Here is a 16,614-nt window from a genome sequence, read left to right as displayed (position 1 = left end):
CGGCGCCCGGGCGGGCCCGGGGCGGCTCCCCGCGGGCTCGCCGCGCCGCCGGGCCGCCCCCTGGCGCGCCAGTCGCGGTAGCGCAGCGCCAGGAAGGCCAGCAGCAGCAGCAGCAGCGAGGCTTTCAGCAGCGCGCCGTCCCAGGCCGCCGCGCCTCCGGCGGTGCTCCTCAGCGCCTGCAAGAAGCAGAGCAGCGCCGTGCAAAGCAGCGGCCAGAAGACGCGCACGTTGAGGGTGTAGGCGGTCATGGCGCCCGAGGGCAAGGCCTTCATGGGGGCGCCGGCGGAGCGCGAGCGGTGGGTGGGGGGCGCGGGCCTAGTCGGGAAGCTCGGCGTGGAGAGCGTGCCCCCGAGCGCGCCCAGAGTGCATGGCGCTCCAGCGCGAGGGGGCCGCGCCTCAGCGTCCGCGGTTCGCGAGGAAAGCGTTGCTGTGGCGGTCGTGCGGCGCGGCCGTCTTCGCAGCGGGGTCGCGGCAGAGTCCTTCAGCCCATCGCCGCGGCATCGGCTCTGCAGGGCGCTGAGAGTCACCTGGGGCACCTGTGCGGCGCCCTGGCCAAGCAGCCGCTCGGGTCACCGCCGGCGACCCGCCCGATGCTCCCGGCCCTCGAGGTCGTCTCCTCACCCCGACGGCTGGCCACAGCTCCCCGGGCGCGGCCTGCCCGACCACCTGCTGGGGCCAAGGGGCTCGGCGGCGCTGCGCCCGCCGGCGGGACACCGCGTGGCGTTGCTCTGTGGCAAGCGCGCCCGTCCGTGCGCCAGGATCCCCTTTCCGCGCCGCCCGTCGAGGCTCCCTGGCCGAGGCGTCTCCGGCTCCCAAGGCTTGGAGGAAGGACGACCTTTCGGTTGCTGCCGCGGCTTCCTGTCTAGTCGCCGTCTCCTCCAACTCCTCCTCCACCCCGTCCCAGTTTGACCGTCCCGGGATTTAGGGCCAGCCTCAATTCCTCTGCTCCCTGCCCTCCAGCGCGGCCCCTGACGCGGGACAGTTGCTGTAAAAGTTCCTCCGATGCCTCCTTTTCGCGGCGGAGAGAGGAACGTTTTCGCGTCACTTAATTTGTGAGCTCAGCGAGTGAGTGAGAAAGAGGAAATACCAAAGTCTGGAATGGAGCGAGGAGGCGGGTGGGTCGGGGGAGGGAGGGGAGGGGAGGGGAGGCGCGGGGCCGGGAAACCCACACGCGGCCGGCGCAGAGGCCGCCTCCCCGGTTGGAGGGCGCGGGACTGGGCCCAGAGGATGAGGAGCATAAGGCGAATTTACACACACTCTGCAGTTTGTGTGTTCGTTCAAAGGGCTCCTGGGGACACCTCTGTTAGAGAAAAGGGATGCATGGACAGGAGAGAGGACGGTCTTTGAGTTCAGCGGTGGGGGGGGGCAGCAGGAGATAAAGCCCATGTCGGCCAAAAGCCAGCTCCTTCAGGGGATCCAATGCAGCATAGATCTTCAGGGCCTGCCTGTATTGTCTGTCTCTCTCTAAAACTTTTGTATACTGTCCCATCACAAACATTTGGGATGATTCGCAACAGTGGTCCAAACCCTTAAAAGCAAGAGTTGATTGGTAGAGTTTACTTATTTATGTGGCTCTTAGGGTCAAGGAACTCACAGCCCTCCACTTACTGTTGGACTACAACTCCCATCACCCTTGATCATTGACCGGCCTGGCTTGAGCTGATGAGGGATGGATGCCAAGGAGACACAGAGGGCCCTTGCCCTGATAAAATCCAATAGCGGACCCTTGGCACAGATGGCATATTTCTGAAGAAAAGAGGACAGGAGGCCCCTGCCCTTAGGAGCTTACAATCTAAGCTCAGCCACGAAAACAAGAGAGGACCTGATGGAAGGAGAGAAAAGTACAAGCTGGAGTGTTGCGTTTCTTAGGCTGGGTTAAGCAGCACAGCCCACCCCCAAGCTCATGCCCTCCAGCTGCGTTGGACCGCACCTCCCATAACCATTGGCCGTGCTGGCTGGAGCTGATGGGAACTGAAGTTCAGAACATCTGGAGGGTGCCAGATTCTGGAAAGTTGGAGCAGGGGAGATGCAGCGGTTTGCACCAAAGGTTTCATGGAAACAGTGGCGTCGTGGAGCCGAAACATACAGAGTGGAAGCACCAGGCTTTTTAGTCCCAGTTCAATCCAGTGGTTTTCAGCCTTTCCACAGCTGGGGACCGGCAAAAACAGGAAAGCCACCTCAGAGACCACTGAGGCAGAAACGAAAAGCACCACACACACAATACTCTGTGTATGAGTCTCCAAACAAAATACCAACAAAAAGGAAAGAAAATTTTCCAAAACAACCAGAAACCGAGTAACAAAAAATGCCAACAAAAGAGCAAAATACCAAAATTGGCACAGCAGGCTCCCACCGTGCCATCTCTCTGCCCTCCTGGTGGCACTGGCGCAGCCCTTAGAAATGCGATGCCAACCGCGGAAGAGGTGGCGGAACACAGCCAGCCCCTGTGCTGATCTGCGGGGGGGCAGGATACGCACCCCCCGCCCCCAGTCCATGGGCCCATGACTCAAAATCGCTGGTTTACTCCACAGCTTCTCCAGGCAGGGGTGGCACAACTCCTTCCTGTTTGATTTCCTGACTGTTTCATTGCAGGGTTTTCCAGCTAGGAAACCACGTGTGGTTTACTGTTGCCTCCTGCACAACACTAGCCTGAGTTAGCTTGAGAGTCACTGCAACTGCTTGTGAAAGGTCTTCCAGCAGCCGCTGCCCTGTAGCAGCTCTTCGAAAGCCTCTCCCCCATCCCCATCAGAGAGGTCCGTTCTCCTGCTGATGTGGCAGTTCCTCCTGAAGAAGGTCGATGCATCTTAGGTTGGGGGCCCAGTGTGGACCATTCCACCATGGGTGACCCTGCTAGGAGACCAGTTCAGGGAGAGCTTCTGGCCTTCTGGTTGTAGTGCTGTTGGCTTTCCAGACCTCCTGAAACCTCACCACATTAAGGTGTGTGTCCAGGACAGAATAAGGCAAGGGAGACCAACTTTGAGATGGGTCCGCTCCATAAAGGAGGCCACAGTCTTGAGTTTACAAGAGCTGAGCAGGATTGTCAAGGAAAGGGCCTTTTTTTTGGGGGGGGGGGTGCATTTGTAAGATCAAGCATAAATTGGAGATGACTTGGCAGCACCTAACCACCACAAAGGCTTGGTAACTGGCAGTAAGCAATCTGCATGAAAATTTGCTAGGATTAAGGCTCATAAATGAAACTGAAAGTTGTCAAAGTAATGATTAAACTGGCATCCTTCAGCTGCAAGCAACATAAGGGAATTTTCACACATGCCTTGAAAATCCACTTTAATTATCACCTTAAGTCCTATTACTGCTGTTCTAGCATGCCTGCATTTATTTCTGTAGTTGGTAAGTTTTTATTTACTTGCTATATTTCTGTACCACCCAATTGCCAAATCTCCCTGGGCAGTTCACACGAATTAAAACTATAATTTGCATCATAAGATACCCTATGGAAAAAATGCAAACATTTAAAAGGACAGTGTAAAAGAGAAACGCCTGCAGCAGTGCAAATACAGAGACAGGTTTAAAATGACAGACACTGAAAGATGAAAATTCCTGGAAAAATAAAGCCTTTACCTGGTGCTGGAAAGCCTGTGTGGGAAGTTCGATCTACAAATGGGGTGCTACAGCAGAAAAGCCCTGCCATTCGCCTTGTTTCCTTTGGCAGAAGCTCCAGGAGAGCTACTGAGGACAAGTTTGGGATCCAGGCATGTGTATAGGGAAGAAGGGATGAGGGATTTTTCCTGCAAAAGATGTGCTTGCTGTTGTTTTAGCTTCCACTGTGGGAAAGGATATGCTCACCCTTCGCTCACCCATGCTTGCCTTTCTTGCAATTTAAATGAAGCCGTAGGACACTTGTGATTGCACAGGAGATGGCAAAACCGTGGCAGGGCTGGGTTGTAAATAGAAATCTGCTTTCCCACAAACCCTTAAATTAAACTAGAAAGTAGATCCCTGCTTCTTTGGAACATGCGAGTACAAAACAACAGAAGGGATGGCCTTGCCTGGCATAGTGCCCCCCCGTGGAACTTCCTCTCTCAGGATGTGGTGAGAACCAGTCACTTAACTCACGAGGGCAGCCTTCGCATTTGCAAGATCTGCTCTGCTGTTTTCCTTTTTGAGCAAAACAAGATCTCGGGACCGTATGCTCTGGCAAATGGGGTCGGAAACAAGATTAGAATTAAAGGAGTCTGGAAATCATTTTGCATGCCAAAACTGAGGTTGCAGGTTTCCCATACAAACCATGCACTGGCCCCCAGTTTTCTTAATTTCGGGAGTATCTTTTGGGTGGCACGTGTTCTGTTGCTGTTAATGCAAGTCGCAAATCTTTGCTGACCTAACCTGGATCAACTCAAGATCTACCAGTAGATTCATATCTAGTTTCGGTGCAACACTGGCTTAGATGGCCCTGAATTAAGCTTAAGCAGGTTCATGGGGACAGATTCATGGAGTCTGAGCTGCACCAATGCCTTGAATGCCTGGGGATGAGAGCCAAACAGAGAAAGAAGGGCTTCTAGGCCTGTTTGTGTATTTCACTGCAAGGATCTGGTTGGCCCTGCAGGGAGCAGAAGGTGGCGTTCAGTCCCTTTTACGGTCCGTGAAAGCATCCAGACATGTAACTGCAAAAGGAAAGAACGCCCCACTTCACAAGACAGACTGGGTTGGCTCCAGCTTTATATATGAGAGTAGACCCATTCAAAACAATGGGCTTAAGTTAGTCATGACTAACTCTAGTCCAGTTGATTTCAATAGGTCTCCTCCAGATATGACTTAAAGCTAAATTTAACCCACTCAGGGTGTAGTTCTGTGCATTCTTACATCAGGATAAAAACTGCGGTTTGCTAACTCCCCTGCCACAACCTTTTAATTGCAAAATTGACGGTGCATTTTTCATCAGAGATAATTCAAGTCTTGTACGGCTGCGATTGCCCTAGACCTGTTTCTCGAGGACCATAAGAATTATCACGGATTTAATAGCAGCCTCCTTCTTTCAGCAGACTTGTTCTGCAGCATTTCTCGTCTGGATAATGAAATGGAGTTCCCTCCCTCGACTTCCTTTTTTTGTATAATGAAGGTGCCCCTAGATACATACGTGGGCAGGATGAGCCTTGGTTGATTTATCGTCTTGCTTCAGTGCCACCATTACGGGACCAGTTGCTCTTGGCACAGAGCCCTGGGGATTTCAGGCATCGTTGCTGAAAGTCAAATGACGCTCGTCTCCAGTGGAGAGAGAGAGGCAACCTTCTTGGCAACCACGATCATTTCCAGAGCAAAGTTTGCACAGGCTTCAAACCCCGAACAGCTCTGGGAAAAGACAAAGCAGAAAGACAGGCCGTGCCTTAAAGCCTTCCTATAAATCCAGGGTGTGGGACCACTGCAGTCCTGGCACCCCCTGGTTGAGGGAAGAATTGCGTGGGATTGGGGGAAAGATACAGAAAAGGCGGCTCAGGAATGTGCAGAGTTCCCTAACGTGATGCCCTCCGTGGGGGATGGACTACAGCCCCATCCTGCAGGCTGGGGGCGATAGGACTCATAGTCCAATGCACGTGGAGGGTGAGCAAGGTAGAAGAGCAGGGAGAGGGGGTAACTGCCCCCATTTTTGTTCCAGGACTGCTCACCATCATCTCCACTCACAAGCGGGCATGCCCCTTGTCCCCAGCACACACGGCTTGCCCTCAAGGGGACATAGCCTTGGACAGAAAAATATTCCCCGTACCTGAGCCAGACGGACTTTGGCCCGATCCAGCAGCGCTGTTCTATGCAGTTTCTCTTTCCCCCTTTCACGTTCCTCCTCTGCATTCCACTTGGCTGACAGAACTGGTATGGAATGTGCAACAGTTAATGCAACTGTTTAATGTAAAGAAACCTCCTTAGATTAACTTTCCCCCTTTTATTTACACGGAAAGAATTCCAGGTGTATTTGATCTCTGCAAACATGGTAAATGTCTTCAGCAGCAGTACATGAATTCCCCGGAACAGCTGCGCCCACAACATACCTGGAGAGGCCCCATTGCCAATTCACAGCCAGCACGGAGTATAATGTAAGCTGTCGAAAGAGGTAAGTAACCTTTCTTTTGCAGCTTTTCCTTTCCTCCTCCCTCCAAATCCCTTTTCCTTTTATGTCATGCCTGTCAGACAGACCGCCTACAGACACACACTGTCCTATCCCTGATCTGGGTAAGCCACTCTGAGAGGTTTTTCTCTGGTGAAAAGTGGGGTTAAAAGCCATTTCAAAGAAAAAATCTCAATTTCAATCTGGCCACTGAAGCACCTTCTGGTTGGGGTGGGGATGGGACAGGAGTGGAGCAAAGTCTCTGCAAGACGCGTTTCTGTTGCTCACAAAGACAGGACCAGACAGGACTAATTTTTATCAGCTTAACCAACCTCACAAGGTTGTTGTGGAGTTAAAAGGGTGTGACCCAGCAGGGGAAGAACACTGTCACAAACTTATTTGAGGCCGGCCTTAATAAACACTGATGGCTGCAAATAACGTAAAAAACAAGAAGGAATCGGGGCAGATTTCCCTACAGCGAAACAAATACAGCCTATCTCCTGTGTCACTCACCCAAGGCTGACCATCAGCCCCTCATATTTGGGGATGAGGGGCACGGGACCCCCCTAAAAGTGGAAAAACTGCACATATCTCCAGGGAGCTACACACTCTGGCGACACCACACTTGTGGTCTAGCCAGCCTCGCTCCTGTGATTTGTCTCGGTGGCCACGAAGACTCTTCAGACGGTTTTCCCCTAGAGATATTCATGCAGGAGCCTATTCTGTTTGGATCTACTACCCACGGTTGCATCCTGAATACCTCCAGCATGGGAGAGCCGCGTCCTCCCTAGTTCATTGGTTCTCCCATCGCACTGCCCTGTTGTACTTCTATTGCTTGGACACTTGTTTCATGGCTAGAATGACCCTTCTCCATTGTCAACATACACCTTTATCAATGTGTTTTTTAAAATGCATACTTTTGATGATCAAAGCATACACAATCATTGACTCATTGAGCTGGGATCTCCATTGTCATCTAACCTCCTGCCCATGTAAGAAATTTTCTTGTAAGAGACCATCTAGACTGCCCCATAACCTCCACAAAGGGAGTCCACAGCCTTCCAAAGCACTCTGGGTCACAATCAAGTCACTTGTACCATCAAGAATTCCTTCCTAATGTTTCACAGAAATGCTTAATCCCTTAATCTTCTACTTAGATCAGGCAGAAGGCTTAGATCGATTTTTCTGCTAGGCCAGAGTGTAAGTAGCAGGAAAGCTGATGGAGAACGGTAGGCTGTTCTCTGTGCACCCAACTGCCATATAATTAGAAGCGTTCTAGGTGGGTTGATGTACACACATGATGTACAGAGCCTGAGTCAATTCCTTATTTCCAACATCTGAAAAGAGACACACAGGAGAAGGACTTCGCACCAAATCCCCCCCACAACAACGGTGTTGAGGAGAAGGGCACTAGCAATGTTGAGAGGAGAATGTGCAAGATGCTTCAAAGCTCCAGCCTCACAGAAAGAACCCCCCCCCCCCCCCCCCACCCCCAGCATGTGCACACAGCTCTGCTGGCTCTTGTCTTCAGCCTGTTCGAAAAGCCATCCAAAAATACTTCCAAGTGGCAATTGGGGAAAAGATACGATACACAGACCTGCAGGCAGACACAGTGTTGGAAAGACATAAAAAGACTGCAATCAGCAGAGTTTGGTGATATTTCAGCCCAGGCAGGTAAATATCCCGCCATGTTACGCCTTTTTCACTTTTGGCAAGAAAAGAGGAAGTGGGAACAGGACTCCATTTGATCATCCCAGTGTTTACTAGCGGGTGGGGGGCAATTTCTCGATGGAAAACTACCTACTTTCACGTCTGCCTGCAAATCTACCGGGAAGTATTGGAGGTCTGAGGGTAGGCTGTGAGAACTGTGCACTCTGCGCATGCTAGAGAAAAACTGTGTTAAATATCGCTCGGTATTTTCAATAGTGGAGGCCTGGACTCAATGAAGCTGCTCTTGGCCATTTTCCCCACTCCTGGTTGTGAGTGTTTAAAGGCACGATCCTAGGCTGGCTTGCTGTTGCCATGTGCCGGCAAGTCTTCTCTGACTTACATCAACTCTCTGAAGGAGAGTTGGGGCTCCTTTATGGAGTCGATCCATCTCAGAGTTGCCCTTCCTCATCTTCTGCCTGCAACCTTCCTAGCATGACCATCTTCTCCAGGGACTCTCTCCTTCTCATGGTGTTTCCAAAGCACAACAGCTTCAGTTTTGATTTCGGGGCAAGCTGATCTGGCTAGACTTGATCTTGGGCCCATTTGCTTGTCTTTCTGTCAGCCCAAGGTATTCACACAGCTCTCTTCCAGGACCATGTTTCAAACATGTCAGCTTTCTTCACTGCCCAGTTTTCACACCTATGCCTAATGATAAGGAATACCTTGCTGTGAATGATTTTGGCCTTGGTCTTCAGTGGAATGTCCTTACATTTGACCCTCTTTTCTAGTTCTTTCATTGCTGTCCTTCCAAGTCAGTCCTCAGATTTCTTAGCTGCTTTGAATTGATGACTGAGCAAAGGTTTGCAAAATCTTTCACCATTTCTTCGTTGTTGACTGTGAAGTTGTATACTTCTTCCGTAGTCATGACTGCTGTTTCCTTATACATGCTTAGACAGAAAAAACTCATGCAATTTCCAGGCTTCCCTAGCCATAATTCTTGGAGCTGGGGAATGCTGGGAAAGGGAGAACCTCTTTTCCATCTAAATACACACACGGTTGCACTCTTAAGGGCACAATCTTACTTTGATGATCATAAGCCAACATGGCATGGTGGGAAGAGTGATGGAGACAATCTCCTTCTCTTCAACATTTCACTAGCTTGTTGCCCAGCCAGCAACAGCATTTCAAGATGTACGGCTTACATAATGATTGGAGATCTCCAGGAATGGTTTAGAATCAGCATACGAACAACGTCCAACCACAACTGGGATAAAGGTCACAATTACAGATGCACATTGGCTATTCTGCCCCATCCATGCCACCAACAATCAAGCCTCAAAAAACACAATGGGCAGACTCATTGATACATATGCAAATATATTTGGCACTGAGGAAGTTTCAGAAACAATACAGTTTATTGAGATACCATTATGTACTAAAAACTAGCATGTCATCTGATCAGTCTTGGATACCTCCATGCTGCTTCAGATACAAGAGAATAACCAAATTTTAACAGGCAGACCAAAACAAGAGTCTTATCACTGTATCACTTTGGCATCATTTGAACAATGCCATGTCAGTCTCTTAAATCACAAGGATTATCTCGTCACTCCCAAAAATCACTATATTCTTTCTGACAAAAATATCGCAGCTTTACATCCGATCTGTATAGCATTCTTCAAAATAGAATATGCTGGAGCCTACACAACAGAAAGGGATATTTAGTACACTTTAAGCCTTGCTTTAAAACAGGTGGCAGTAATTCAGAGAGGGCTGCAGACTTGTAAGGACAGAGCTGAAGCATACCGGGAGTACACAAAGTTAAATCAGACACTGGCCCCCATACCAAGTGCCGAAAATTATGGGGTGGCGTGTTTCCTCAGCTCTGCTGAATTTTAATTGGGGATGGCAGGGACCGCATGTGAAAGCTGTGACCTGGCAGAACACGAGGGTGTGCAGAGTTACTCCAGACATGCCCCGCCACCATGCTGGGTGCAGAGCAGCCTTCCCCAACGCGGAGCTCTCTGGATGGTTTGGACTACAGCTCCCATCAGCCCAGCCAGCATGGCTACTATCAGGGAGTTGTCCAAAACACCTGGGGGGCAGCAGGCCTGGGGAGGCTGCCTTGCGGCAGGGAGCTGTGAAGAACCCCTTCCCACGCCTTCTGTCGCCGAAGGGATTGCCGTGCAGCTCGAAGGGCCTTGTGCGCTGGCTGATCGAAGGGGAGAAATGCCACTGCCGACGCCAGAGCCCTCGAGCCAGCACAAGTTCCCTGAATCTTGCCTGTGCAATCCACAGTCCCGTGAAGTGTGTGTTATCAATGGGAGAAGTGAACGGAGGGGCACACACAGATGCGTACATGTGGCTTGGGGACGCTTGGAGTTCTAGCACTTCCTAAGTCTAAAGGGGCCTATGGCCGCGCCCTTAACATAGGAGTCCTCTAACAAGGAACACATCTCAGTGGCCGGAATGCGAAAAGGAACCGATGAATACGGCATTCTCGTGCGAAGGCGGTGGCAAGAGTCATCTCTGTTCACTGCAAACACCCCGCCTTTTGGGCTACAGGTATGCTTTGGACCAAATCGATTACTGTCAGTAAGAGGGTCAAAAAGGAACAGGGCTAGATCAAAGTCTGAAGCCCCCACCCCACCCAATGCATTACAGAAGAGACCCTCTTTGTCCCCACTCCAAAATTAGTGGTCTCCTCTGGTCAGGCTCGTCAGCACCAGGTAGTAGCACCGTTGGGAGCTGCCCACCATTATGATTACCAACAATCCCCCAATACAGCACTGTTCAGAAGCAGTGCGGGGACTCAGGGTGGTGGCCCCATGGTTTAAGCTCTCCATAATGATCTGGAGTGAGGTTACCTTGGGGGTAATTATTGGGGGATAGTTTACCCAGCAACCGGCAGGGGGCCCAGGAGGATGCTGGGTCCTGTCAGGGGCTGAGGTGGCCCCTGCTGTGCAAGGATGCCAGCTGTCAACACAGGCCCTGAGAATTTGCTTATTTTTAATTTTATAGGCTGCTGAATAACCGGACGTGGCTCTCTAAACGGCAAACAAGAATAAAATATGGACCAACATTACAATTCCTAGTTACGAGGGGCGGAACTTGCTGGTAGGAGAATGAGCTCTTATAGACAATCCATTGGGAAAATTGGGTCTCTAAATACCTGCGGAAGAGGACAGTTTTTGCCTGGCACTGGAATGAAGGTGGTGACAGCACCTGGCAGGCCTCTCTAGGAAGCCCATTCCAAAGGCTGGGGGCAGCCACTGAGAAGGCCCTTCTTCTAACCCTCATTCCTTTTACTTCCCTTCGGGATGCCTTTATCAGAAGGACCTCATTCCCGGGTATCAATGGGCAGGTAAGTATATATGGGAAAAGGCAGCCCTTCAAATAATCAGGCCTCCACCCTGGAAAAGATGAGCTGGGAAGATTAGACGTCCGCTAGAAAGATTCCTGCTGCACACCTACCAGTTCTGCATCATGGTCAAGCCCGATGTCGTGATGTTCTATCTCCTCATCCCGGAATTTTTTTATTGTCTTGTCAAAAAACAAAGAGGAATACCTGTGTTATTGTTTATGCAAGTTATCTGGGAGTTTCTCTACATGAAGCTTTTAACTCACCATTTTACCAAGACTTTTCTGCTTGCACAATCTTTGTGGGATTAATATTGTGTGTGTCTGTGTGTGTGTCCTGCAGGTTTTTTCTTTCTCTCCCTAGCTATATGTTCCACCACACGACCACAGGGTGCTGCTGCAGTATAGCCGAATCACAAACACACACAAACTTCTCTTGGCAGACTTCACTCAGTCTAAACCAAAAGCTGCAGAAATGGAGGAGGAGGTTGTGCGAAGCACCCACAAAAGCAACATGCGTGCACAAAAATCCTCCCTTGTAGAGATGCCCTGAGATACGGGATCGATTACAAGGTACCGGCTACACCTGCACCTTTTAGAATGTGCTTTAAGATGTGGCCATAAAGCAAGGATGCCTGCTGGCTGCTCTTGGACTGCAAGTCCCATCAGCCTGATCCAGCAGAACCAAAGGCAAGGGCTACAACACCTACAAGATGCCTGCCCATAAAATAGGCAGTGACGTGAGCCCAGATCTCCCGCAGTAGGAACAAATTTAACTTAGTTTATCATCCGAAAGCTTCCAAAATGACTCAAGACGCTCAAACACTAAAGACTGAAGAGCACCAAAAATATGCAGGTTTTCAAGATCACCAAATCTCTTTAGCAGGCAAGCTGTTCCAAAGTGCAGATTGGTACAGGGGGTGGTGAAGAAGGACTGAATGTTACAGGCAGGATATATGCAAGGTCTTGCCATGGTATTGAGGTTTCTCCTGGGCGATGTAGTAATTTCAGGTTTCAGTGCCCCTAGAACCACTGGGCAGAAAAAAGCTTCCAATAATTGTAGAGCTTCCATTTTTGAAAATATATTCCATGGAATTATTGTATTTATAAATATTTGCCTATCACGGGGAGTTCTTTAAGTGTCTGCTACTTTTGGTTTTGCATCTGGGCAGTAGCAGAAAATTCCCATTGTTTCCTTTAGTCACAATGGCGCTGCAGGAGTCAGTGAATTTAACAGGGGTCAGGGAACAGGGCTGGCAAACTCTTTTTCCCTTTAACATATCAGGAATATAGAAGCCACTGTAAATTACAGAATGGGGCATTAAAATAATAGTCGTGTGCTTCTATTAATGGAACTCCCATTAAGTCCAGGGTCAGAAACGCCACTGATTCTTGGACATGTTAGACGTTACCTCTAATAATTCTTTATATTTTTCTGGATCTTCTTCCATGAGTGTCCTGATTTGGTTGTTATAGTGGTGAGAGATGCTGTCTTCCACGGCCACAGTGCAGGCCATGGCACCTTCTTTTCCAAGTAAGGCAGTGCCTGCACCTGTAACACATCCGCTTTTAAAATCTACCACAAGTCTCCTACATGGAGTCTAATTGAAAATGAAAACCTTTTTGAGCCTCACCTAACAGGAAACCTGTAAGATTCCAAAAAGGCAAGAGAGCAGATGGACGGACTCGATACAAGATCATTAACTCATTGAATTTTTTCAAATGGTCCTTTTCCTGATCCCACATTTGCTGCATTGGAAAACAAACAACACCACCACAAACAGTTTTAAAACAATGAAATTTTGCCGCACAGTTATGGTGGCCTAAGAGGAAAAATATGTCCAGCTTATTAGGACAAACCATGTCAACCTTCCACTGGTTTGTGACTTGAGAAACTAAACCACAAGAACATTGCCATCTATTTACTGATCACAGTACATTCTGGAGGAGGGCTTTGAACCTCTCTCAGATCAAATACTAAATTCCATTTTGGACAAATTCTTGGCAGACACATACATGGAAATGGTGTGTTCCAAAATGTTAGGCATATTCTAGCTTACAGCTCTATTACTTAAAGAGGTATTTCATCCTTTCTGACTATGGAAAAAATGGACCAAAAGCCTGGAAACAATCCAATGGATCACGGTTGGAGGAAAGATTGTCTGGCCACCCAGAAAACCTGACAGGGCTTTATTGGGACAACAGGGCAGGACAAATTTTATCTCCAGGCTTTTGAGGTTTCATAGCCCTGGTTCGGAGGGTTGGGAAAAAGGCGTATGCTTAAATCTGGCCCATAATATTTTGCTGCTTGAGGCAAATGACAAAATTATGCTTCTGCTTCTCCACAGAGGAGTCAACCAGAATGACAGCTGAATTTTACTTTAACTCTGGCAGTGGGGCAGCATCCTTTACTGCACCCAAGGGCAGCCGTCTCACTTAGAAGGCATACAGCGAGGTGCCCGGCACACCTCAAAGTAAAATTGAGAGCCAGTGTGGCGTAGTGGTTAAGAGCATGGGACTGGGACTCTGACGATCTGGGTTCTAGTCCCCGCTCAGCCATGGAGCCAATTGGGTGGCTTTGGGCCAGTCACAGACTCTCAGCCCAACCTACCTCACAGGGTTGTTGTTGTGGGGATAAGATGGAGGAGGAGAATGATGTAAGCTGCCTTGAGCCCTTTGTAGGAAAAAGGCAGGATATAAATCACAATATAAATAAAAAATAAATAAATAAAGTGGTTCCCCACCCCTCCGCCTGTGCCACCTGAGCCTGCTGCCTCACTTTGCCTCACGGAAGGGCCAGGCCTGCCTACATCCCCTCTTCCCATGGTCTTCTTGCCTTGACAAAGAACTACCTGGTGTGCCTGCAGTTGGGTCTGAAGCATGGGCTGAGCCAGTCCTCTGAAGGTGGACTGCAAACCAGGAGCAAACAGTGGTTTTCAGTGCTGCTTTGGAAGACTCCCTCAAACCCAGCTTTGCCACTTCAGGCATAGCTGCCGAGTGCAATCTGGATCAACAAAAATAAATGTTCCTTCTGGAGCTCAGGGAGGGAAGAGTGGAGAATGCATAAAGATAGGCTCTCCTTTCAATTTGTCAAATTATGGTTTGGAGAATCAGGAGTGCTTTGGGAGCCAGTGCAGTAAAATGGTTAGAATGCTGGACTGAGAAGACCCAAGTTCTAGTTCTCACTGAGCAATGAAGTTCACTGGGTGCCTCTGGACAATCAGTCTCTCGGCCGAACTACCTTGCAGGGCTGTTGGCAGGGACATGATGGAGAGAGAGACCGCATAAACTATCTTGGGCACCTTGGAGAGGGAAAATATTGACATCCGAAAATAATGAGCCAATTAAAATTAAAAAATAAAATAGTTTAACATTAAAAATTAATATATTATATTGAAATATATTACATATATACACATATATTTAAAAATGTCAGAAAGGAGTCAAGTCTCACAAATGGAGAAAGTGAAAACTGACTTTAAAATATGCAAGAAGGCCAGACAGGGCAGACTAAGGTGCTTGGACTGGAGATACTCACCCGAATAAGTGGTCCTATTGAAGATCTGCCCAGCACTGCCATTTGCCCGGCATAAATGCGGTTCGCCCCAAATTCCCCTGCATGATCCACTCTGATTATGCGATCAATAAGTGCTTTATTGATGTTACCTAAGGTCATCCCAGTACAATAAAACCTGTATGGGGAGTTTATGAATTGCGAACCCCATCTTTTTCTTCCACCTGTTGAAGAGACAGTATTTTAATTATCAAAGAAGCAACAAGAATTCAGTCATCTTCCATTTTCACTGGGCTGCTTTTTAAAAATGTGAATTATTCCACTCAAATATCATTTTAAAAGAGGCTTCTTGAAAGAAGCATCCTCTACCATTTGGTACATTTTTTGGTTTAAAATTATTGTTCCTTCTCACATGCATCCTTATGGAAATCAAGAAATGTTGTTGTATAGTTGAAATAGCACTGTTTCGTTATTTGTTGAGTTGTTCTTTGTTATGAAGAGTAGTATATATGTTTAATTAACACATGAATCAAGTCCTATGATTCATTAAGACTTATTTACTGGAGGCCACATTCATAATAGTAATAATAATGATTAAAACAGAACTACAAGGGACCCTGGGACATGACAGTAATGGATGGAGAAAGGGGAACAGAGCTCCTGTACCAATAATAAAGAGAAGGGGCTATATAGCTCAGTCCTTAGAGAATTTTGTTGTTAGTCACGAAGTCGAGTCCGACCCATCGTGACCCCATGGACAACACTCCTCCAGGCCTTCCTGCCCTCCACCATCCCCCGGAGTCCACCCAAGCTCACACTGACTGCCCCAGTGACTCCATCCAGCCACCTCATCCTCTGCCGTCCCCTTCTCCTTTTAGACTCTTCTTCAGGGAGTTCTTCCTTCTCAGTAGGTGGCCAAAGTATTTGAGTTTCATCTTCAGGATCTGGCCTTCTAAAGAGCAGTCAGGGTTGATCTCCTCTAGGACCCTAGAGCATACCAAAGTCCAATTCTTCCCCAGCTGTTGCCATTCAAAAGAGGCAGGTAAGGAGTGATGGCAAAGGCCATTTGGTCAACAGGTGAGGCCAGTCATAGTTGCCAGTCGTCTGACCTAGTGCATGGCATGTTTCCATGTTCCCTGGTATTGTGCAGAAAGAAGCTTGTAACAGAAAAATCCCTTCTTTCATGCAGCCATGAAACAAAGCAGAGCTCTGCTGATGAAACAGTTTAATTTTGAGGGCCTAGGACAAAACTGAGCAGATATTAAATAGTGCAGTGCAGAGCTTAGATCAGCTTTTCCCAAACTGGCTCCCCGCAGATGTGTTGCCCTACAACTCCTAGCATTTCTCAGTTAGAAGAATGCTGGGCACTGTAATCCAACACAACTGGAGCATACCAGGAGGGGAAGACTGGGTTAAAAAGGTTAGAGTAGGGATACCCAAGTTCCAATCTTCTCTCAGGCAGGTGGAGCTTGCAGAATGACCTTGGGTTAGTCACCACCTCTCAGCCTAATCAACCTTGCAGGGTTGCTCTGGAAATTAAACGGGAAGGAGAATGTGCGTATGTAGCGCCTGGGGAAGGAAGCTCTCGGGGAACAATGTTAGAATGCAAAATTAATAAAGGCAACTGTGCCTCTGAGCATGCACAAAGCGTGGTCTCAGCTATTTCTACACCGCTCTACCCCGCTCTACTTCATCTGGGATTTCAGGCTCTTCCTCCGCGGGCTTAGAGACAGCAAGCCCCGACACCCGCCAAAGGCGGCGGCAGCCAAGCAGGACGGAGGGGCAGGAAAGACGCCCAAGGGGACCAAGAAGGGCAAACGCGGGCGAAGGGCACGACGGGAGGAGGGCGCGGGGAAGGAGTGCGGACACACATCCGGGCATTCCACGCTGTACCTGCCCCGCCGAGGGAGCGCCGGCACTGAGCGCGCAGCAGCGCCTTCCCCGCCGCGACCGCTCGCGCCGCCATCCTCCCGCCCGCCGCGGCGCGGGTTCCATGGTCGCGGCGTGATGACGCCCAATATGAAGGCCGCGGCTG

At 49.2% G+C, this 16,614-nt stretch overlaps 2 protein-coding genes across 5 annotated transcripts in view; both read right to left on the bottom strand.

Moving 5' to 3' along the window:
- The window catches only part of ITPRIPL2 (ITPRIP like 2), a 4,327-nt gene extending 4,079 nt beyond the window's left edge, over positions 1–248 (bottom strand). Inside the window, exon 1 of the mRNA XM_044433673.1 lies at positions 42–248. Coding sequence (XP_044289608.1) covers positions 42–248 — 207 coding nt within the window. The remainder of the gene's footprint in view (positions 1–41) is intronic.
- A 1,294-nt stretch (positions 249–1,542) lies between these two features.
- COQ7 (coenzyme Q7, hydroxylase) lies at positions 1,543–16,614 on the bottom strand. 4 transcript variants are annotated; one of them, XR_006415069.1, is made up of 8 exons: positions 16,473–16,614; positions 14,604–14,803; positions 12,700–12,814; positions 12,478–12,617; positions 11,180–11,248; positions 5,720–5,820; positions 5,096–5,307; positions 1,543–1,822 (listed from the first exon to the last, which is right to left on the bottom strand). XR_006415069.1 is itself a non-coding variant. In XM_044433625.1 (7 exons), exons 1-7 carry the CDS (start codon positions 16,543–16,545, stop codon positions 5,262–5,264), a joined length of 744 nt encoding a protein of 247 aa, XP_044289560.1. In that variant the 5' UTR covers positions 16,546–16,614; the 3' UTR covers positions 4,846–5,261. The 4 variants fall into 4 exon arrangements, 3 of the variants coding, with proteins under 3 accessions (XP_044289560.1, XP_044289561.1, XP_044289562.1); XM_044433625.1 differs by lacking the exon at positions 1,543–1,822 and having other exon boundaries at positions 4,846–5,307; XM_044433626.1 differs by lacking the exons at positions 1,543–1,822; positions 5,720–5,820 and having other exon boundaries at positions 4,846–5,307.

This window comes from Varanus komodoensis, unplaced genomic scaffold (assembly GCF_004798865.1).
Source record: "Varanus komodoensis strain SLA01 unplaced genomic scaffold, ASM479886v1 scaffold26, whole genome shotgun sequence".
NCBI lineage: Eukaryota > Metazoa > Chordata > Lepidosauria > Squamata > Varanidae > Varanus > Varanus komodoensis.
Note: the sequence above shows the minus strand (reverse complement) of the source record. Positions and strands in the feature narration are given on the sequence as shown.

What these genes read in the sequence shown, in the direction of transcription:
- COQ7 (XM_044433625.1), bottom strand. Translation starts at nt 16,545, where the DNA reads ATGGCGGCGCGAGCGGTCGCGGCGGGGAAGGCGCTGCTGCGCGCTCAG. An exon ending in TCTTACAGGTTTCCTGTTAG is followed by an intron (nt 12,618 to 12,699) that starts GTGAGGCTCAAA and finishes GATGTGTTACAG; the next exon opens with GTGCAGGCACTGCCTTACTT. An exon ending in TTGACCATGATGCAGAACTG is followed by an intron (nt 5,821 to 11,179) that starts GTAGGTGTGCAG and finishes ATTCCATACCAG; the next exon opens with TTCTGTCAGCCAAGTGGAAT.